General features: G+C 44.9%; 1 protein-coding gene and 1 non-coding gene across 3 annotated transcripts in view; both read left to right on the top strand.

Annotated features, from left to right (window-relative positions):
- The window catches only part of CHD2 (chromodomain helicase DNA binding protein 2), a 128,183-nt gene extending 105,853 nt beyond the window's left edge, over positions 1–22,330 (top strand). For both annotated transcript variants that reach the window (XM_077263423.1, XM_077263422.1), the window contains 5 exons: positions 945–1,123; positions 5,804–5,903; positions 16,335–16,542; positions 18,304–18,550; positions 19,068–22,330. In XM_077263423.1, the coding sequence (XP_077119538.1) occupies positions 945–1,123; positions 5,804–5,903; positions 16,335–16,542; positions 18,304–18,550; positions 19,068–19,380 (1,047 nt within the window). In that variant the 3' untranslated portion in view covers positions 19,381–22,330. The remainder of the gene's footprint in view (positions 1–944; positions 1,124–5,803; positions 5,904–16,334; positions 16,543–18,303; positions 18,551–19,067) is intronic.
- LOC143777275 (small Cajal body-specific RNA 14) lies at positions 6,445–6,573 on the top strand. The gene has a single exon (XR_013216070.1).
- Positions 22,331–22,824: the final 494 nt, after the last annotated feature.

Here is a 22,824-nt window from a genome sequence, read left to right as displayed (position 1 = left end):
AAATTCATGGGGGTCTTCTATCCATCCATGTCATGGCGATACCCCTGCAAGCCAAAAACGATGTTTCTCTGAGAAGAGTGTGAGGGTGGTGAGGCCACGTCTCCTCATCAGGGATTCCTAATAACCACACCTTAAGGCAGAGTGGTACAGGGGTTGTATGTTCTCCATGAGGAAAGCTATGACTTCTTTCCAAAAGTGTGCAATAGGATGGTAATACCATATAGGTGTATAAAATCGGCCGCCTCCTCCCCACCCATCTGGAAATCCTCAGTGGTGGATCTACCCATTTTATATAACCTGCTAGGAGTCAGGTAGCATTGATGGATCATATTACATTGAACTTGAACCACAAGAGAATATTCCTCAAGGTTAAATTGGATCAAGATGTTTCCATTCAAGACGGTGTTTGGTCCAAAACAAAAAAGCATGCGCTTCTTCAATCCCCCCATTTCAATTCTGATGCTTTTACAGTCTCTTGGAGGTTTAGGCTATGTGCACATGTTGCGGATTCGTGTGCGGATTTTTCCGCACTGTTTTTGCAAAATCCGCAGGTAAATTACCTGCAGATTTTCTGCGGTTTTGTGCGGATTTCACCTGCGATTTTACTCCTGCGGATTCCTATTGAGGAGCAGGTGTAAACCGCTGCAGAATCCGCACAAAGAATTGACATGCTGCGGAAAATCCAACGCAGCGTTTCCACGCTGTATTTTCCGCAGCATGGGCACAGCGGATTTGGTTTTCCATAGGTTTACATGGCAGCTGGAAAACAGCTGCCAGTCCGCAGCCAAATCCGCAACGTGTGCACATACCCTTATATTTACAGATTACTTGTGATCTAGTCGCCTTAGCGGTCACATATTGTACTACTGGCACATTTTGGCTTTTTTTTTTTTTTTTACCTTTTTGAAGTTTTTCTAAACTATTCTTTAATTCTTTATTTTTAGTGCAAGGAGAGAATGAGGCCGGTGAAGAAAGCCCTGAAACAACTGGATAAACCTGACAAAGGCCTCACTGTCCAAGAACAGCTAGAACACACAAGGACTTGCTTACTGAAAATTGGAGATCGCATCTCTGAGTGCCTTAAATCATACTCTGATCAAGAGCAAATTAAGCTGTGGAGGCGGTAAGTGTAACTTCTGCTTACTGCAGGCTGCTCATTTGTTAGAAGTGTTTTTTTGTTTTTTTTTAACTTTATTTTTAACTGAACCCCTAGGAATGTCTGGTGGTTTTCAGTGTTTATTTATCAGATTTTCCATCCATAGTAAAAACTTTACAGAAGATCTATTTCCATCTACTAGGCTCGGTGTACCCAGCATCACTAGATATAACCCTATGACGGATTCTGTTATAGCGCAGGACTTACTGTACCTTGGCCCTTACTGCATGGTATACTATATGGTAGCAGAGCAGACTCTCATAATAGATTAGATAAGGTTTATGAAGTTTTTCTCATGTCAGTGTGTTCTGTCGGCTCAATGTTACGTGACAGGATGAAGAAGAGATGTTGTGATCACAGAATTGGACCCTCTAGTTTTTGAGTGTTTTGGGGATTAGTTTGTCAGTTTTTCATCATAGTAATATAGTTATTAAGGTTGAAGGAAGACTTTATTCCATCTAGTTCAACCCATAGCCTAACCTAACATGCCCTAACATGTTGATCCAGAGGAAGGCAAAAAAAAACCCATGTGGCAAAGAGTCAGCTCCACATTGGGGAAAAAAATTAATTCCCGACTCCACATATGGCAATCAGACTAGTTCCCTGGATCAACGCCCGAACAAGGAATCTAATATGTATAACCTGTAACATTATACTTTTCAAGAAAGGCATCTAGTCCCCTCTTAAATTTTAGTAGGGAATCACTCATTACAACATCATACGGCAGAGAGTTCCATAGTCTCACTGCTCTTACAGTAAAGAATCCGCGAAGAATCCGTGTCTGTTATTATGCTTAAACCTTCTTTTCTCCAGACGTAGAGGATGCCCCCTTGTCCCTGTCTCAGGTCTATGATTAAAAAGATCATCAGAAAGGTCTTTGTACTGTCCCCTCATATATTTATACATTAAAATAAGATCACCCCTTAGCCTTCGTTTTTCCAAACTAAATAGCCCCAAGTGTAATAACCTATCTTGGTATTGCAGACCCCCCAGTCCTCTAATAACCTTGGTCGCTCTTCTCTGCACCCGCTCTAGTTCAGCTATGTCTTTCTTATACACCGGAGACCAGAACTGTACACAGTATTCTAAGTGTGGTCGAACTAGTGACTTGTATAGAGGTAAAATTATGTTCTCCTCATGAGCATCTATGCCTCTTTTAATGCATCCCATTATTCTATTTGCCCTTGTAACAGCTGCCTGACACTGGCCAATGAATATGAGTTTGTCATCCACCCATACACCCAGGTCTTTTTCATTGACGGTTTTGCCCAGAGCTTTAGAATTAAGCACATAGTTATACATCTTATTACTTCTACCCAAGTGCATGACCTTACATTTATCCCCATTAAAGCTCATTTGCCATTTATCAGCCCAAGCTTCTAGTTTACATAAATCATCCTGTAATATAAAATTGTCCTCCTCTGTATTGATTACCCTGCAGAGTTTAGTGTCATCTGCAAATATTGAAATTCTGCTCTATATGCCCCCTACAAGGTCATTAATAAATATGTTAAAAAGAAGAGGGCCCAATACTGACCCCTGTGGTACCCCACTGCTAACCGCGACCCAGTCCGAGTGTGCTCCATTAATAACCACCCTTTGTTTCCTATCCCTGAGCCAGCTCTCAACCCACTTACACATATTTTTCCCCTATCCCCATTATTCTCATTTTATGTATCAACCTTTTGTGTGGCACCGTATCAAAAGCTTTTGAAAAGTCCATATACACTACATCCACTGCATTCCCTTGGTCCAGTCCGGAACTTACCTCTTCATAGAAGCTGATCAAATTAGTCTGACATGAACGGTCCCTAGTAAAGCCATGCTGATACTGGATCATGAGGTTATTCCTCTTCAGATACTCCAGTATAACATCCCTTAGAATGCCCTCCAGGATTTTACCCACAGTAGAGGTTAAGCTTACTGGCCTATAATTTCCGAGTTCAGTTTTTGTCCCCTTTTTGAATATTGGCACCACATTTGCTATACGCTAGTCCTGTGGTACAGACCCTGTTATTATGGAGTCTTTGAAGATTAAAAATAATGGTCTATCAATGACTGTACTTAATTCCTGCAGTACTCGGGGGTGTATCCCATCCGGGCCCGGAGATTTGTCAATTTTAGTGATTTTTAGACGCCGCCGTACTTCCTGCTGGGTTAAGCAGGTGACACTTAATGGGGAATTTTTGTTATCACTGATCATATTGTCTGCCATGGGATTTTCTAGTGTAAATACTGATGAAAAAAAAGTCATTTAGCATATTGGCTTTTTCCTCATCCTTCTCCACCATTTCCCCCAGACTATTTTTAAGGGGGCCAACACTTTCATTTTTTTAGTTTCTTACTATTTACGTAGTTAAAGAATATTTTGGCATTATTTTTACTCTCTCTGGCAATGCGTCTCTCTGTCTCAATCTTTGCTGCCTTGATTTGCTTTTCACAGAATTTATTTAATTTTCTGTATTTATTTAATGCCTCATCACTACCTACTTCCTTTAATTCTCTAAATGCTTTCTTTTTGTCACTTATTGCGCCCCTTACAGCTCTATTTAGCCATATTGGTTTCCTCCTATTTCTAGTATGTTTATTCCCATAAGGTATATACTGTGCACAGGTCCTATCCAGGATGCTAATAAACGTCTCCCATTTTCTTTGTGTATTTTTGTGTCTCAGGATATCGTCCCAGTTAATTGCACCAAGATTCTCTCTCATCCGTTGGAAATTTGCCCTTCTGAAGTTTAGTGTCCTTGTCACCCCTCTACTACCCATCTTATTAAAGGATTAATGAAAACTTATTATTTTGTGATCACTATTCCCCAAGTGACCCCCAACCCTTATATTTGCTATGCGGTCTGGCCTGTTGGTTAATATTAGGTCTAGCAGTGCCCCCCTTCTTGTTGGGTCCTGAACCAGTTGTGAAAGGTAATTGTCTCTCATAGTTGTCAAAAACCGATTACCTTTGCTGGATCTGCAGGTTTCTGTTCCCCAATCTATTTCAGGGTAGTTGAAGTCCCCACAATAATGACTTCTCCTTGAGTCGCAGCTTCATCTATTTGCTTTACGAGGATATTCTCCATTGCTTCCATTATTTTTGGAGACTTATAACAAACCCCTATCAGTAATTTATTATTTTTCCCCCTCCCCTTATCTCCACCCACAGGGACTCTACATTTTCATTAGATTCATCTATATTATCACACAGGATGGGTTTTAAGGACGATTTTACATACAGACACACCCCTCCCCCTCGCTTATCCGTTCGGTCATTTCTGAAAAGGCTATAGCCCTGCAAGTTAACAGCCCAGTCATGGCTCTCATCCAGCCATGTTTCAGATATCCCCACCATGTCATAATTATGCTCCAACAACATTAATTCTAATTCGTCCATTTTGTTGGCGAGGCTTCTGGCATTAGTATACATGCACTTTATGTATCTCTCTGTATCTCTATTCTTTCTTAAATTATTAATTGTTCTAACCCCACCCCCCATGCCACCACCACCCCCAACTTCCTTATTTGTGCCCAGGTCTCTATCTGCCCTATCTTCCCCTCCTATAAATTGAATAGCCTCCCCCCCAATCCCTAGTTTAAACACTCCTCCAACCTTCAAGCCATTTTCTCCCCCAGCACAGCTGCACCTTCCCCATTGAGGTGCAGCCCGTCCCTAGCGTAGAGCCTGTAGCCCACTGAGAAGTTGGCCCAGTTCTGCAGGAACCCAAACCCCTCCTTCCTACACCAATTCATGAGCCACTTATTAACCTCCCTAATCTCCCTTTGCCTCTCTGGCGTGGCACGTGGTACAGACAGTATTTCGGAAAATACCACGTTGGAGGTCCTTGCTTTCAGCTTGCAGCCTAATTCCCTGAAATAGTTTTTAAGGACCTTCCACCTACCTCTAACTTTGTCATTTGTGCCAATGTGCACCATGACCGCTGGGTCCTCACCAGCCCCTCCCAGTAATCTGTCCACCCGATCAGCGATGTGTCGGACTCGAGCGCCAGGTAGGCAGCACACCGTCCGACGATCCCTGTCTTTGTGACAGATTGCCCTATCTGTTCCCCTAATAATTGAGTCCCCCACTACCAGCAACTGTCTGGCCTGCCCTGCTCTCCTATTTCCCTCCTTACTGGAGCAGTCACTCCTCCGGCTTTCAGAGGACATGCCTGGCTGCAGCAGTGCTACCCCTGTACTGGCACCCCCCTCATCTGCCAACTTAGCAAACTTATTGGGGTGTGCCAGATCAGGACTAGCCTCCCTGGCACTCTTCCCTCTACCCGGCCTTCTGTTACCCAGCTTGCTGCTCCACCGTCCTGTAGCTCCATCCCACCATCCTCCCCTCATCTATGCCATTGAGTGTCTGCTCAGTGAGCAAAAGACTCCTTTCCATATTGTCAATGGATCTCAGTGTTGCCAGCTGCACACATGTTGCAAGGTGTACAGCAGTGCCTTGTGTAATATCAATGTTGGGATGATGATGGCAAATTGAGATCACAGCAAGAAATTGCAAGCACTTTCCAAATGGTTTAAGGATTGCTAGTGACCCACTATTAAGTAACCGGACTTGAAAGATATTTCCATTACTGGTTTCTCTAATGAAATCCGTGAAATGCTTATTTAATCAGATTTCTTTCTAATTTTTCTTTATAGAAATCTCTGGATTTTTGTCTCGAAATTCACTGAATTTGGTGCCAGAAAGTTGCACAAGCTGTACAAGATGGCTCATAAAAAGAGGTCGCAGGAGGAGGAGGTAATTACTAAATGCAGAATATAGATTTCCTTAAATATCTGCCTGCTGATCGCAGCAGCGTGAGCTCTTGTGCGTCTTCTGTCTGCAGCTTTCGGATGTGCGGTGTCCTACATGGGGCCATTCTTGCTTCTGATAGACCTAGAGGGGACAATGTATCCAAGCCTTCCAGCTGTAAATGACATTTTCACAATATTGTTAACCTCTATGATCAGAGTAGTTTTCAGTTACTGATTTTTCCAAGATATTGGGCTATGACCAGTGTACCTGTAGGGTTGAATGGGAATGCTGGTCAATGTGTCTTTGTATGGCGGCTTTACAGATGTAAATATGCTTCATGCCATTGAATGGCCCTAAGGTACAGAAGCATCAGGTATATGTAAGTGTCCACACGTCTATTGGGTCTGGCTATTGTTATGCAGATGAAGGGCTCCATAGAGAACACAGTCTGTTTTGTGGCTGAGATACCTGTACCAGTGGTGGCTCAGTGTTAAGTGTTTCACCCATGGTGTCCACAGACCAGAGTTCGATTCCCCAGTAAAACGTGGCAGGCTTTGCATTGTTGCATTAATTGTTGGTTTAATGTGACTTCAGTCTGCCACGTAAATGAAATGGTTCCTGCCGACAGGGCCTGTATAGACATCGGGCTTCCTGTGCGATGGCTCCAGACATAGAAATTTAAGTCTTTCCATTTTTTAAATCTATAGATTATTCATGTTCAGTTTTGCAAATGAAATGTATTGTATTATTATTTATTTATACAGCACCATTGATTTCATGGTGCTGTACATGAGAAGGGGTTACATACAAATTACAGATATCACTTTCAGTAAGCAAACTAACAATTACAGACTGACACAGAGGGGTGAGGACTCTGCCCTTGCGGGCTTACATTCTACAGCAGTGTTCCCCAACTCCGGTCCTTAAGAGCTACCAACAGGTCATGTTTTCAGGATTTCCTTAGTATTGCACAGGTGATTGAATGCTTGCCTGTCCAGGTGATGCAATTATCACCTGTGCAATACTAAGGAAATCCTGAAAACATGACCTGTTGGTGGCTCTTGAGGACCGGAGTTGGGGAACACTGTTCTACAGAATGGTGGGGAAGGAGACAATAGGTTGAGGGTTGCAGGAGCTCCAGTGTTGGTGAAGTGGTAGGGTAGCTTCAGTAGTGGTGAGGAGGCAGCGGGGTCAGTGCAGGCTGTAGGCTTTCCTGAAGAGGTGGGTTTTCAGGTTCCATCTGAAGGATCTGAATGTGGTTGATAGTCGGACTTGTTGGGGCAAAGAATTCCAGAGGATGGGGGATATTCGGGAGAAGTCTTGGTGGCGGTTGAGTGAGGAGCGAATAAGTGTGGAGGAGAGAAGGAGGTCTTGAGAGGACCGGAGATTACGTGAGGGAAGATATCGGGAGATTAGTTCAGAGATATTTGGAGGAGACAGGTTATGGATGGCTTCGTGAGTCAGTATTAGTCATTTGAACCGGTTACGCTGAGGGAATGGGAGCCAGTGAAGAGATTTGCGGAGGAGTAGCAAGGAGAGTGATAAATTAGTCGTGCAGCAGAGTTAAGAATGGACTGGAGAGGTGCAAGGGGGTTAGCAGGGAGGCCACAGAAAAGAATGTTGCAGTAGTCAAGGCGGGAGATGATGAGGGCATGCACAAGCATTTTAGTAGATTGACGGTCGAGGAAAGGACAAATTCTGGAGATATTTTTGAGCTGGAGGCGACAGGAGGTGGAAAGAGCTTGGCTGTGCGGTTTGAAGGACAGGGCAGAGTCAAGGGTTACTCCGAGGCAGTGGACTTCCGGTACAGGGGAAAGCGTGAAGTCGTTACCGTATTTTTCGGACTACAAGACGCACTTTTTCCCCCCAAAAAAAGGGGGGAAAATGGGGGGTGCGTCTAATAGTCGCAATGCAGGCTTACCGTGGCGGCAGGGGTGCGAACTCGGCTTCAGGAAAATGGCCGCCGCGATCCCCATCTGCGCACGCGCGGTATCCCGCGGCCATTTTCCTGAAGCCCCGGGCAGCAGAGCGCTCCATCTGCGCACGCACGGCCTCAGGAAGATGGCCGCCACCACCGGTAACAACAGGATTCACCCGGCTCTGCTGCATTACCGGGCTGCTGCATCACCTCACCGGGGAAAGGGACCCCTCTCACGCCATACCTCTCACTGCGCCTCCTCATCCCAGCACCTGTTCCGGTAACCACTGCTGCAACCCTCCCATGGACACCAGGCCGTGGCGTCGCCCACCTAAGCAGGAAGGGACCCTGCTCAGGTGCACGCCGTACCGCATCACCCCACCTCTGCCGACACCATGCCTCCTGTGACCCTGCTCTGCCACCGCCAGCCCTCAGGTAAGATACTGTAAATTCGGACAATAAGACGGACCCCCATCTTATAAAAAATCTTTTTTTCTGCAATTTTCACCCCAAATTTGGGGTGCGCCTTATGGTCCGGTGCGTCTTATAGTCCGAAAAATACGGTAATTGCGATAGATAGGTCAGGTAAGGAAGATCTATGAGATGGAGGAGAGATAATGAGTTCAGATTTGTCCTCATTGAGTTTGAGAAAGCGAGAGAAGAAGAAGGAGGAAATGGCTGATAGACACTCCAGAATTCTGGACAGCAGAGAGGTGATGTGTGGGCCAGAAAGGTAGATCTGAGTGTCATCAGCATAAAGATGTTACTGGAATCCATGAGACATTGAGTTGTCCCAGGTCAAGTGTATAGATTGAGAAGAGTAGGGGTCCTAGAACAAAGTCTTGGGGGACTCCAACAGAGAGCGGGTGGGATGAGGAGGTAGTGTGGGAGTGGGAGACGCTGAATGTGTGGTTGGAAAGATATGAGGAGATCCAGGATAGGGCGAGGTCTTTGATGCCAAAGGAGGAGAGGATCTGTAGTAGGAGGCAGTGGTCAGCTGTGTCAAAAGCAGAGGACCGGTCTAGAAGGAGGAGTACAGAGTATTGTCCGTTAGCTTTGGCTGTAAGCAGGTCGTTAGTAATTTTGGTCAGGGCTGTCTCAGTTGAGTGATGGGGGCGGAAACCTGATTGTAGATTGTCAAAGAGCAAGTAAGGGTACTGTCACACAGTGCAATTTTGATCGCTACGACGGTACGATTCGTGACGTTCTAGCGATATCGTTACGATATCGCAGTGTCTGACACGCAGCAGCGATCAGGGACCCTGCTGAAAATCGTACGTCGTAGCAGATCGTTTGGAACTTTCTTTCGTCGCTTGATCACCCGCTGACATCGCTGGATCGTTGTGTGTGACAGCGATCCAGCGATGTGTTCGCTTGTAACCAGGGTAAACATCGGGTAACTAAGCGCAGGGCCGCGCTTAGTAACCCGATGTTTACCCTGGTTACCAGCGTAAACGTAAAAAAAAACAAACAGTACATACTCACATTCCGGTGTCTGTCCTCCGGCGTCTCAGCTTCTCTGCACTGTGAGCGCCTGCCGGCCGGAAAGCGAGCACAGCGGTGACGCGGTGACGTCACCGCTGTGCTTTCCGGCTGGCGCTTACACAGTGGAGAGAAGCAGAACGCCGGGGGACAGACACCGGAATGTAAGTATGTACTGGTTTTTTTTTTACGTTTACGCTGCGCTTAGTAACCCGATGTTTACCCTGGTTACCCGGGGACTTCGGCATCGCTCCAGCGCCGTGATTGCAAAGTGTGACCGCAGTCTACGACGCTGGAGCGCTAATCATACGACGCTGCGACGTCACGGATCGTGCCGTCGTAGCGATCAAAATTGCAGTGTGTGACAGTACCCTTAGATGAGAGGTGGGAGGAAAGTTCAGCGTGGATGTGCTGCTCCAGGAGTTTGGAAGCGAGTGGGAGCAGCGATATTGGGCGATAGCTGGACATAGCTGTTGGTGTATGGCACGGGAGATAAAACCTGTGCTGACCAAAGGGGGGAAATCGGATCTAAAATTGGCTTCACGTGTATTATGCCCAGGGAAGGAAGAACCACTGTCCACATCCTTCGCTATGTGTGTCGTTTAAAGAAATCCCTCCAAACCCCATTTTCCCTAATGAAATCATGTCCTCTGGGCTCTGGTAACTAGTGTTGAGCATTCCGATACTGCAAGTATCGGGTATCGGCCGATACTTGCTGTATCGGAATTCCGATACCGAGATCCGATATTTTTGTGATATCGGGTATCGGTATCGAAACAACATTAATGTAAAAATGTGTAAAAGAGAGCATTAAAATAAAAAATATTGCTATACTCACCTCTCCGACGCAGCCTGCACCTTACCGAGGGAAGCGGCAGCGTTCTTTGTTTAAAATTCGCGCTTTTCTTTCCTTTACGTGAGTCCCGGCTTGTGATTGGTTGCGTGCCGCCCATGTGACCGGGACGCAACCAATCACAGCAAGCCGTGACGTAATTTCAGGTCCTTCAGGATTTTAAAATTACGTTCCGGCGTTGTGATTGGTTGCGTCGCAGTCACATGGGCGACGCAACCAATCACAGCAAGCCGTGACGTAATTTCAGGTCCTTAAGGATTTTAAAATTACGTCCCGGCTTTGTGATTGGTTGCGGTCGCAGTCACATGGGAGACGCAACCAATCACAAGCCGTGACGTCACGGGAGGCTGGACACGCGCGCATTTTAAAATGGGCGCGTGTCCAGCCTCCCGTGACGTCCCGGCTTGTGATTGGTTGCGCCGCGGTCAACCAATCACAAGCCGGGAGGCTGGACACGCGCGCATTTTCGGGTGTCCCTTGAGGAAGGGACACCCGAAACGCGCGTCGGGAGGAGGGGGACATCGTGGTGCCGACGCGATACTTACATCTGATTGGTATGTGACATCTCCCATGTGGGCCCATCCATATTTCCCTCTTATACCTCCACTATTGGATTATACTAAATGCTTGTGTTTAGGTTGATTTATGGACTACATGTGGGTTTTTCCTGTATTTTTACCATCTGTATTGCGGGCACCGCTCTGTTCCCCCTATTGCAGTTACGGCCCATGAGCCGGTTTTAACCCTTCACTGTTATTGTTTGACCTGTCTCATTTGTTATAATTTCAATAAAGTTGTCTTTTTCTACCATTGGGACTCGTACACCGTTCTGTTGTGGTAATGTATTAACCTGGTGTGTCCTGCACACTTCTTTCCATTTTTTGGCTTCTATACATGCTATTATGCTTTTTCATCTTGTTAGAAGCCATTTATGCTTTCTACAATTTCTTACAGTGTTGTCCCACCCTGGGACAATAGTACAAAGTAAAAAAAAAAAAAATAGAATGTATAAAAAATAAAAAAAAATCCCCAAATAAAGAAAAAAAAACATTTCCCAGAAAATCCATTTATTTATGTAAATTAAAAAAAACAAACAATAAAAGTACACATATTTGGTATCGCCGCGTCCGTAACGACCCGCTCTATAAAACTATCCCACTAGTTAACCCCTTCTGTAAACACCGCAAAAAAAATAAATAAAAAACAAGGCAAAAAACAACGCTTTATTATCATACCGCCAAACAAAGAGTGGAATAACACGCGATCAAAAAGACAGATATAAATAACCATGGTACTGCTGAAAACGTCATCTTGTCCCGCAAAAAAAAAGCCGCCATACAGCATCATCAGCAGAAAAATAAAAAAGTTATAGCAAAACAGTTATTTTTTTATATAAAATAGTTTTTATTGTGTAAAAGCGCCAAAACATAAAAAAATGACATAAATGAGGTATCGCTGTAATCGTACTGACCTGAAGAATAAAACTGCTTTATCCTTTTTACCAAAAGCGGAACGGTATAAACGCCCCCCCTAAAAGAATTTCAGGAATTGCTGGTTTTTGTTCATTCCGCCTCCCAAAAATCGGAATAAAAAGCAATCAAAAAATGTCATGTGCCCGAAAATGTTACCAATAAAAACGTCAACTCGTCCCGCAAAAAACAATATCTCACATGACTCTGTGGACCAAAATATGGAAAAATTATAGCTCTCAAAATGTGGTGATGCAAAAACTATTTTTTGTAATAAAAAGCGTCTTTTAGTGTGTGATGGCTGCCAACCATAAAAATCCGCCAAAATAACGCTTTAAAAGTAAATCAAACCCCCCTTCAACACCCCCTTAGTTAGGGAAAAATAATAAAATTTTAAAAAAATATATTTATTTCCATTTTCCCGTTAGGCTACTTTCACACTAGCGTCGGTACGGGGCTGTCGCGCTGCGTCAGCCCGACGTACCGACGCATACTGTGCAAGCGTCGCACAACGGGGGCAGCGGATGCTGTTTTTCCACGCATCCGCTGCCCCATTGTGAGGTGCGGGGAGGTGGGGGCGGAGTTCCAGCCGCGCATGCGCGGTCGGAAATGGCGGACCGTCGGCACAAAAAAAGTTACATGTAACGTTTTTTGCTGCCGGCGGTCCGCCACAACACGACGCAACCGTTGCACGACGGTTGCGACGTGTGTCAATACGTCGCAGTGCATCGCTAATGTTAGTCTATGGGGAAAAAACGCATCCTGCAGATGACTTTGCAGGATGCGTTTTTTCCCCAAACCGACGCATTGCGACGTATGCAAAAAAACGCTAGTGTGAAAGTAGCGCTAGGGTTAGGACTAGGGTTAGGACTAGGGTTGGGGTTAGGGTTAGGGCTGGGGTTAGGGTTGGGGTTAGGGTTTCAGTTAGAATTGGGGAGTTTCCACTGTTTAGGCACATCAGGGGCTCTCCAAACGCGACATGGCGTCCGATCTCAATTCCAGCCAATTCTGCTTTGAAAAACTAAAACAGTGCTCCTTCCCTTCCGAGTTCTCCTGTGCGCCCAAACAGTGGTTCCCCCCAACATATGGGGTATCAGCGTTCTCAGGACAAGTTGGACAACAACTTTTGGGGTCCAATTTGTCCTGTTACCCTTGGGAAAATAAAAACGTGGGGGCTAAAATATCATTTTCGTGGAAAAAAAAATATTTTTTATTTTCACGGCTCTGCGTGATAAACTGTAGTGAAACACTTGTTGGTTCAAAGTTCTCACAACACATCTAGATAAGTTCCGTGGGGGGTCTAGTTTCCAATATGGGGTCACTTGTGGGGGGTTTCTACTGTTTAGGTACATCAGGGGCTCTGCAAATGCAACATGACACCTGCAGACCAATCCATCGAAGTCTGCATTTCAAATGGCGCTCCTTCCCTTCCGAGCTCTGCTGTGCGCCCAAACAGTGGTTCCCCCCAACATATGGGGTATCAGCATTCTCAGGACAAGTTGGACAACAACTTTTGGGGTCCAATTTGTCCTGTTACCCTTAGGAAAATAAAAACGTGGGGGCTAAAATATCATTTTCGTGGAAAAAAAAATATTTTTTATTTTCACGGCTCTGCGTGATAAACTGTAGTGAAACACTTGTTGGTTCAAAGTTCTCACAACACATCTAGATAAGTTCCGTGGGGGGTCTAGTTTCCAATATGGGGTCACTAGTGGGGGGTTTCTACTGTTTAGGTACATCAGGGGCTCTGCAAATGCAACATGACACCTGCAGACCAATCCATCTAAGTCTGCCTTTCAAACGGCACTCCTTCCCTTCCGAGCTCTGCCGTGCGCCCAAACAGTGGTTCCCCCCAATGTATGGGGTATCAGCGTATTCAGGACAAATTGGACAATAACTTTTGTGGTCCAATTTCTCCTGTTACCCTTGGGAAAAAAAAATTGCGGGCTAAAACATCATTTTGTGGAAAGAAAAAATGATTTTTTAATTTTCACAGCGCTACATTCTAAACTTTAGTGAAACAATTGGGGGTTAAAAGTGCTCACCACACATCTAGATAAGTTCCTTAGGGGGTCTTCTTTCCAAAATGGTGTCACTTGTGGGGGTTTCCACTGTTTAGGCACGTCAGGGGCTCTCCAAACACGATATGGGTTCCGATCTCAATTCCAGCCAATTTTGCATTGAAAAGTCAAATGGCGCTCCTTCCCTTCCGAGCTCTGCCATGCGCCCAAACAGTGGTTTATCCCCATATATGAAGTATCAGCGTACTCAGGACAAATTGCACAACAACTTTTGGGGTCCAATTTATCCTGCTACCCTTGGGAAAATAAAAAATTTGGGGCAAAAAGATCATTTTTTGTGAAAATTAATATGAATTTTTTTTTACGGCTCTACATCATAAACTTCTGTGAAGCACTTGGAGGTTCAAAGTGCTTACCACACATCTAGATTAGTTCCTTAGAGGGTCTACTTTCCAAAATGGTGTCACTTGTGGGGGTTTCCACTGTTTAGGCACATCAGGGGCTCTCCAATCGCGACATGGGTTCCGATCTCAATTCCAGCAAATCTTGCATTGAAAAGTCAAATGGCGCTCCTTCCCTTCCGAGCTCTGCCATGCGCCCAAACAGTGGTTTATCCCCATATATGAAGTATCAGCGTACTCAGGACAAATTGCACAACAACTTTTGGGGTCCAATTTATCCTGTTACCCTTGGGAAAATAAAAAATTTGGGGCAAAAAGATCATTTTTTGTGAAAATTAATATGAATTTTTTTTTACGGCTCTACATTATAAACTTCTGTGAAGCACTTGGACGTTCAAAGTGCTCACCACACATCTAGATTAGTTCCTTAGAGGGTCTACTTTCCAAAATGGTGTCACTTGTGGGGGTTTCCACTGTTTAGGCACATCAGGGGCTCTCCAATCGCGACATGGGTTCCGATCTCAATTCCAGCAAATCTTGCATTGAAAAGTCAAATGGCGCTCCTTCCCTTCCGAGCTCTGCCATGTGCCCAATCAATGGTTTACCCCAACATGTGGGGTATCGGCGTACCCAGGACAAATTGTACAACGACTTTTTTGGTCCAATTTCTCCTGTTACCCTTGGTAAAATAAAACAAATTGGATCTGAAGTGAAAATTTTGTGAAAAAAAAAGTTAAATGTTCAATTTTTATTAAACATTCCAAAAATTCCTGTGAAGCACCTGAAGGGTTAATAAACTTTTTGAATGTGGTTTTGAGTACCTTGAGGGGTGCAGTTTTTAGAATGGTGTCACTTTTGGGCATTTTCTGTCATATAGACCCCTCAAAGTCACTTCAAGTGTGAGGTGGTCCGTAAAAAAAATGGTTTTGCAAATTTTGTTGCAAAAATGAGAAATCGCTGGTCAACTTTTAACCCTTATAACTCCCTAACAAAAAAAAATTATATTTCCAAAATTGTGCTGATGTAAAGCAGACATGTGGGAAATGTTGTTTATTAACTATATTATGTGATATAACTCTCTAATTTAAGGGCATAAAAACTAAAAGTTTGAAAATTGCTAAATTTTCATAATTTTCGACAAATTTTTGTTTTTTTCACAAATAAATGCAAGTCATATCGAAGAAGTTTTACCACTATCATGAAGTACAATATGTCACGAGAAAACAATGTCAGAATCAGCAGGATCCGTTGAAGCGTTTCAGAGTTATGACCTCATAAAGTGACAGTGGTCAGAATTGTAAAAATTGGCCCTGTCACTTAGGTGAAAACAGGCTTTGGGGTGAAGGGGTTAAATGCTGTGCAGTTGACTTTGCTGTGCTGTGCAGCTCCCCTACTGATCACCCCCGGCCAGCACTGGGAACAGCTGGATGGTGGGGTGCTTGGTGTCACATCCCCACCTGAGGGTGCTGGGTGTCGCATGCCCACCTGAGGGTGCTGGGTGTCGCATGCCCACCTGAGGGTGCTGGGTGTCGCATGCCCACCTGAGGGTGCTGGGTGTGGCATGCCCACCTGAGGGTTCTGGGTGTGGCATGCCCACCTGAGGGTGCTGGGTGTCGCATGCCCACCTGAGGGTGCTGGGTGTCGCATGCCCACCTGAGGGTGCTGGGTGTGGCATGCCCACCTGAGGGTTCTGGGTGTGGCATGCCCACCTGAGGGTGCTGGGTCTCGCATCCCCACCTGAGGGTGCTGGGTGTCGCATGCCCACCTGAGGGTGCTGGGTGTCGCATGCCCACCTGAGGGTGCTGGGTGTCGCATCCCCACCTGAGGGTGCTGGGTGTCGCATCCCCACCTGAGGGTGCTGGGTCTCGCATCTCCACTTGAGGGTGCTGGGTGTCGCATGCCCACTTGAGGGTGCTGGGTCTCGCATCCCCACCTGAGGGTGCTGGGTGTTGCATGCCCACCTGAGGGTGCTGGGTGTCGCATGCCCACTTGAGGGTGCTGGGTCTCGCATCCCCACCTGAGGGTGCTGGGTGTCACATGCCCACCTGAGGGTGCTGGGTGTCGCATCCCCACCAGTCTGGTATTTTATGACCTATCCTAGGATAGGTAATGGATGTAATGGTATCGGACAACTCCACTAATGCAGTTTACTAATGATGCACAGCTCTTCCTACTCAGGTAACTCACTATTGTACTGACCTAAGTCTAACAGCTGACGATACAGGAGTACCTGACTGTAATATACCCGGAGCTGTACTTTGATGGATTTTTACTCTACTTTGTTTCCAAGGAACAGAAGAAAAGAGATACACCACCAAGCAAGAAACCTTTCCGACCAGAGCCATCCAGCTCCAGCCATGACTCTGTGACATCGCAGCCCCATGGTCTCCATATGCAACACAAGCCTCATGTCATTCTTCCACCACCACCACCCCAGATGCACGGGCACCAAAGAGAGAGCTACGGCAACCCTAACAAAAGGCCGTTCAATAACGCAGGTGAGTGACAGCTGCTCGTACGCCGCTGACTGTTGGCGTTTTACCGCTTTTCAGCAACGACATTTGCTTTTAACTCCTTCACAAGAAAAACAATTTACATTTTTGCTTTTATTTTTTTCCTCCCCTTCGTCCCAGGGCAATACCCCTTTTATTTTTCTGTCCACATTGAGGGCTTGTTTTTTGCAGGACGAGTTGTACTTTTGAATGACACCATTAATGTTACCACATAATGTACTGGGTAATGGGAAAAAAAATCCAAGTGGACAGAAATTAGTAAAAAAACGCAATTCCAACATTGTATTTTTGGGACTTGTATTTACGATGTACATTTTGTATGGTTCTGCTTATCAGTAAAATTCTGGCGGTATCGAACATGTCTAGTTTTTATATTATTTTAATGGTGAAAAAAATTTGCAGTTTGCAAAAAAAAAATGTTGAGTTGTATCGCCATTTTCCGAAGCCATTTTCCAATTTTATTTTTCTGTCGATGGAGCTGTGTGGCTGCTTATTTTTTTGCAGGGCAAGACGATGTTTTATTGATATCATTTTGGGATAATGTTTTGACCGCTTCTTACAGCATTTTTTGTGGATCCCCCAAAAAACAAAGTTTGTCGTTCTTTAGTTTTTTCAGTTTTGCAGTATTTACCGATAGGGCTAATTATTTTCTTTATTTTTAATGGAGGGAAAGCAAGTGATTTGAACTTTTAGTGTTCTTTTTCGTATTTTTTTAAACTTTTTTCTTCAACTTTTCACTGTTCTTAATAGTCTCCTTTACAGTGATGCCACAGCAGATCCCCCGGCTATCATAGCAACCTATCGGTGACCCGCAATCACGTCATGGGGGCGCCAATGGGATGTCAATCTCTGACACCCCCGCGATTGTTAGATGCAGGTCCTGGCTGTAACGGGACATGTATGGCGCATGTCATGAATGGGTTAATGAATCTTTTGTGTCTAAAGGTACCTTCACACGAAGCGACGCTGCAGCGATAGCGACAACGATGCCGATCGCTGCAGCGTCGCTGTTTGATCGCTGGAGAGCTGTCACACAGACCGCTCTCCAGCGACCAACGATGCCGAGGTCCCCGGGTAACCAGGGTAAACATCGGGTTGCTAAGCGCAGGGCCGCGCTTAGTAACCCGATGTTTACCCTGGTTACCAGCGTAAAAGTAAAAAAAACAAACAGTACATGCTCACCTGCGCGTCCCCTGCCGTCTGCTTCCTGACACTGACTGAGCTCCGGCCCTAACAGCAGAGCGGTGACGTCACCGCTGTGCTTTCACTTTCACTTTAGGGCCGGCGCTCAGTAAGTGTCAGGAAGCAGACGGCAGGGAACGCGCAGGTGAGCATGTACTGTTTGTTTTTTTTACTTTTACGCTGGTAACCAGGGTAAACATCGGGTTACTAAGCGCGGCCCTGCGCTTGGTAACCCGATGTTTACCCTGGTTACCAGTGTAAAACATCGCTGGTATCGTTGCTTTTGCTTTCAAACACAACGATACACGGCGATCGGACGACCAAATAAAGTTCTGGACTTTATTCAGCGACCAGCGACATCACAGCAGGATCCAGATCGCTGCTGCGTGTCAAACGAAACGATATCGCTAGCGAGGACGCTGCAACGTCACGGATCGCTAGCGATGTCGTTTCGTGTGAAGGTACCTTTATTCTCAATTATGGTCACGAATGCAATCTAAGAGTTGGACATAATTATTTTTCTCTGATTTATTTAATTTTTGATACCCATTTTCTTTTGTTCAGATCGAGGCGAGTGGAGAGATCGGAAATTTAATTATGGGGGCAATAATAACCAGCAATGGAGTGGGGACCGTCACCACCAGTATGAGCAGCACCGTTACAAGGATCATCACTACTCTGACCGGCGCCTCCCTGGGGATCCTCGGAGGAATGCTGCCAACTACAGGCCAAACACTGCATCTCGTAAAAGGCCCTATGAGCAGTATAATAACGAGCGAGATCACCGAGGCCACAGGGAATATTACGAAAGGTATTGATCATTGACATACTGTAGTATTTCACTTAAAGGTGTTCGCTGGAAGAAACAAGTTATCACTTATTCACCCAATAGGTGATAACTTGTTGATCGGTGGGTGTTCACCATTTGGGAATTGCACCAATCGGCTGAACAGGGAACTTTTATCACATGACTGACCACTACTCCATTACTCGTTATGGGGCTACTGAACGTTGTGCTCAGCTTCTCCCAGCCGCCCCATACAGAATGAATGGAGCAGCAGTCAGGGAAGCCATTTTGTAACTGGAGATAAAAGTTCCCCGTCGAGAATAGAAATTCCCCGCCAGGTGAATCTGTATGGCTCCCAGTGCTCGGACCCCCACAAATCAATAAGTTATCACTTATTTTGTGGCTAGATGATAACTTGTTTTAACCGGAGAACCCCTTTAAGTATTTGCTTGATTTTCACAGCACCATCTCTAGGAATAAGAACTACAAAGTGTCTGAAAACAATGACTATTATTTGCTGACATTGGATTTGTTTCCACAGACATCACCATGACAATAAGCGCAGGCGAGCAGATGAATTTCGGGGTCAAGGTTATCATCAGCAGGACTTTAGACGAATGGGGTCTGACCACAGGCCACCTATGGGATACCATGGCCAAGGACCTTCTGACCACTACCGGTCATTTCATCCAGACAAATCCGGGGATTATAAAGGTTCTTCCCACCAGTCGTCATCTCTTTCAGATCCTCGATCTCCTCCTGTTCAGAGATCCCCTCATGATGTGAAACCTCCATTGGACAGATCCTTAGAGCAGAAGGGCGCAGACTACAATTGGAATTCCCGGAGAACATAGGAAAGACTTCTATTACAAGCCCACAATGGCCACTTGCTAATGGTGGACCTAGCTGCTATAGACTGTGCTCCTCTGAGAGTCCGGAGTCCTGGTGTGCTGACATGTGGCATATGGCTTCCTCTTCAGGAGATGCCACCTGTGCCGAGCATATGAAGTGAACAGATACATTTCACATGTTAGGGTTTCCATCATTTCAGTTCGGTTTGCCTTCGGGTGCTTAGGTGGTGTATCAGACTCCTACATTATAAAGTATTCCTTGAAGAATGGGCGGTGCGGTCAGCAGAATGGGATTCCTGTTGATGTGTCATGTAGTTCAGGGCCATGAAGACTTGTCCATGAATGAAGTTATGGACACAGCAAGTGTTTATCTGTCAACTATACTTGTGCACAAAGTGCTCACATCGTCGCGCTTTCTAATAGATGCGGATACAGTGAAGACAAACTACAACATGGCGAAAGCAAAGAAATGCTGCAGACCAGGCAGCAAACATCTTTTACCCATCCAACACAGTAGTATTCCCCCCTAAGATTTTAGGCTTCTTAGAAGGTTTTTTGGACTCCTTCAATGATACCCGCACACATTACGCTCCCACATCATATCTACTTACCACTTCAGTATTTTCTACAATGCGGACCAGGTAGCCATACTTCTGTATCCATCCCCCCCGATAATGCTGTACACTTCCTATAACCTGGCCATATAGCTTCACTACAACTCTGCAGTATCTCCTTCGTATGGCCCTTCCTTATAGGTGGTACCAAATATGTAAGAATGTGTGGCCGCCCCTTTTGCTTAGACACGTCTGTGGCACCTTTCATTGAAAGTGAAAACTTTAAAAATATCTATTTCTAATAAATTATGTACTGAAATCCCCAAAATGCTACTGCCCAAAAAAATCCAACGTATACAGAATATATAATCTGCAAGGGATTATCCAGTATTAGAAAAACGTGGCTGCTATCTTCCAGAAACAGCGCCACACTTGTCCTCAGGTTCTGTGTGGTGTTACAGCTTGGATCCACTTAAGAGAATGGGGCCGAGCAGCAATACCAGACAATCTGTGGCCAGGCGCAGTACTGTTCCTGGAAGCAATCAGCCATGTTTCTCTAATCCTATACGATCCCTTTAGTAGCATTGCAGTGTTAGGAGGCTGGTATTACCAGACATGGATGTGTGTGCCCGTGGGTCAGGGAGCAGGTAATATTCCCAAGTCATGCTGAATGTCGCGTTAATCTGGATTAAACGTAGCGTATTTTCTCTCCTTATTATTTTCCATATTTATTACCTTTCATTTAACTTTAGTTGCTAGAATAGTTTTCAGCAATGGTGAAATGAAAAATAGTTTTGTCTTTCGGCTTCTGCCAAAAAATGTGGAATATGATATGGACGATTCCGATATTAGGGGAACAGCATTGTGGGTACAGTTTTATCAGCCTCGCGTTACAGAAAGATGCCATATTGGTGCAGATTTTCAATCCACGATGTCCATTTTTGTTACAGATTTTAAACATTGGATTTGACCCCCTTTAATGAGTAATGTGAAATCCAATGTGAATCCGCAGCAAAAAAGAATAAAAATCTGCATGTAACGCTTGTCATTAACTTCCACTCTTCTGCACCATTTTTCATTACTTTCATCTAACTGGGGCTGAAATTCTGTTCCAATATAAGTTCTTATTAGATCTATGTTCTAATGATAAATTGCTGGTACTTGCATCTGCCACTAGAGGGAGCCTACTGCATACTGTGTTAGTATTGAGTTCATTGCTCCCTCTAGTGGACACTGCTGGTAGCCAGCTTGCTATTCTTTAATTCTAAATTTCTAGAGAAGTGAATTAAAACTAAGTACGGTAATACATTTGTGTGGTTCAGGAGCATTTCTAATTAAATATTCTAAGCTGTTCTGCCTGAATAGACCAGAAGATTTAAGTAGAGGCACGTCTTCTTAATTAAATTGGATTGCAGGCTCGAGACAATTTTTTTTGTGCGAGTTCATCTTTGCACTATTTGTATTTGTTGGCTATATCTAGTGCACATTTGTGTAAGAAGTCTGTTAGACAATTACTCAATGCTAATATTCCACCAATTTTCATCTGTTTAAATGACAGTAGGATACATCCTACGCTGGACTGTCAGATTGAGGGACGGCACACTTTAAATGCAGGTGGAGCAGACCTCAGCTTGATCTAATGCATGGTGAGAGGTTGCAACCCGCAAATAATGTCACGTAATATACTGTAATATAATACAGTACATGTAGATGCATCTCTTGGATTCTGACATATGAGTACATTGAAATTAATCGGAGTTTCAGAATAAAAAAACCCAATGAGCAAACCTCAAACAGTAGACGGTTACTTAGGCTTTTTTGATGCTTGTTTAGATTTGTTTTAAATCTGTTTGCTTCCAGAAGCAGCTCCACCTTCTTTGATATTTCAACTCACCCCATTGACTTGAACTGGGGTGACACTGTCTCTGGCACCTTCCATAGTATGCTGCTATGTTCCACTAACGTATAAAGAACCGTGAATTAATGGATTATAATCAAGACTTAACTGTGTGTCATCCTTGTATAATTTGCACTCATTAGTATTAGGCTGAAATAATTCAGAAATAAATGATTAATATTCTCCCACTTGTGCAACTGCAGCAATAAAAAATACTAGAGATTGTATTAATGAGATACTCCAACATGGCCCGGTATTAATCTGAAAATGGTCACAATAAGTGTACAAGTGCCTTAGTAATCGTGTCATACCACTCTGCTGTAGAGAAGCCATGACCTGCTGCCATGTTCTCCGCTCATCTTGTGTTCTTGTGCTGTAATCTGTATGATCATAAAGAATCTTCTTCACACCAAGTATTTTAAGTAATCTGTATTTTAAGGGAACTATGTATTTTCACATGATCACTGCATGTTTGCTTTGCTGTAAAAAAATAAAATAAAAAGGGATCTGGTATATTGTGAAGGCCGTGCCGGTGTACCAGTATCCAGCATTGTGAAGGCCGTGCCGGTGTACCAGTGTCCAGCATTGTGAAGGCCGTGGCGGTGTACCAGTATCCAGCATTGTGAAGGCCGTGCCGGTGTACCAGTGTCCAGCATTGTGAAGGCCGTGGCGGTGTACCAGTATCCAGCATTGTGAAGGCCGTGCCGGTGTACCAGTGTCCAGCATTGTGAAGGCTGTGCCGGTGTACCAGTGTCCAGCATTGTGAAGGCCGTGCCGGTGTACCAGTGTTCAGCATTGTGAAGGCCGTGCCGGTGTACCAGTGTTCAGCATTGTGAAGGCCGTGCCGGTGTACCAGTATCCAGCATTATGAAGGCCGTGCCGGTGTACCAGTGTCCAGCATTGTGAAGGCCGTGCCGGTGTACCAGTGTTCAGCATTGTGAAGGCCGTGCCGGTGTACCAGTATCCAGCATTGTGAAGGACGTGCCGGTGTACCAG

The sequence above is a fragment of the Ranitomeya variabilis genome, chromosome 5 (assembly GCF_051348905.1).
Source record: "Ranitomeya variabilis isolate aRanVar5 chromosome 5, aRanVar5.hap1, whole genome shotgun sequence".
Classification (NCBI taxonomy): Eukaryota; Metazoa; Chordata; class Amphibia; order Anura; family Dendrobatidae; genus Ranitomeya; species Ranitomeya variabilis.
Note: the sequence above shows the minus strand (reverse complement) of the source record. Positions and strands in the feature narration are given on the sequence as shown.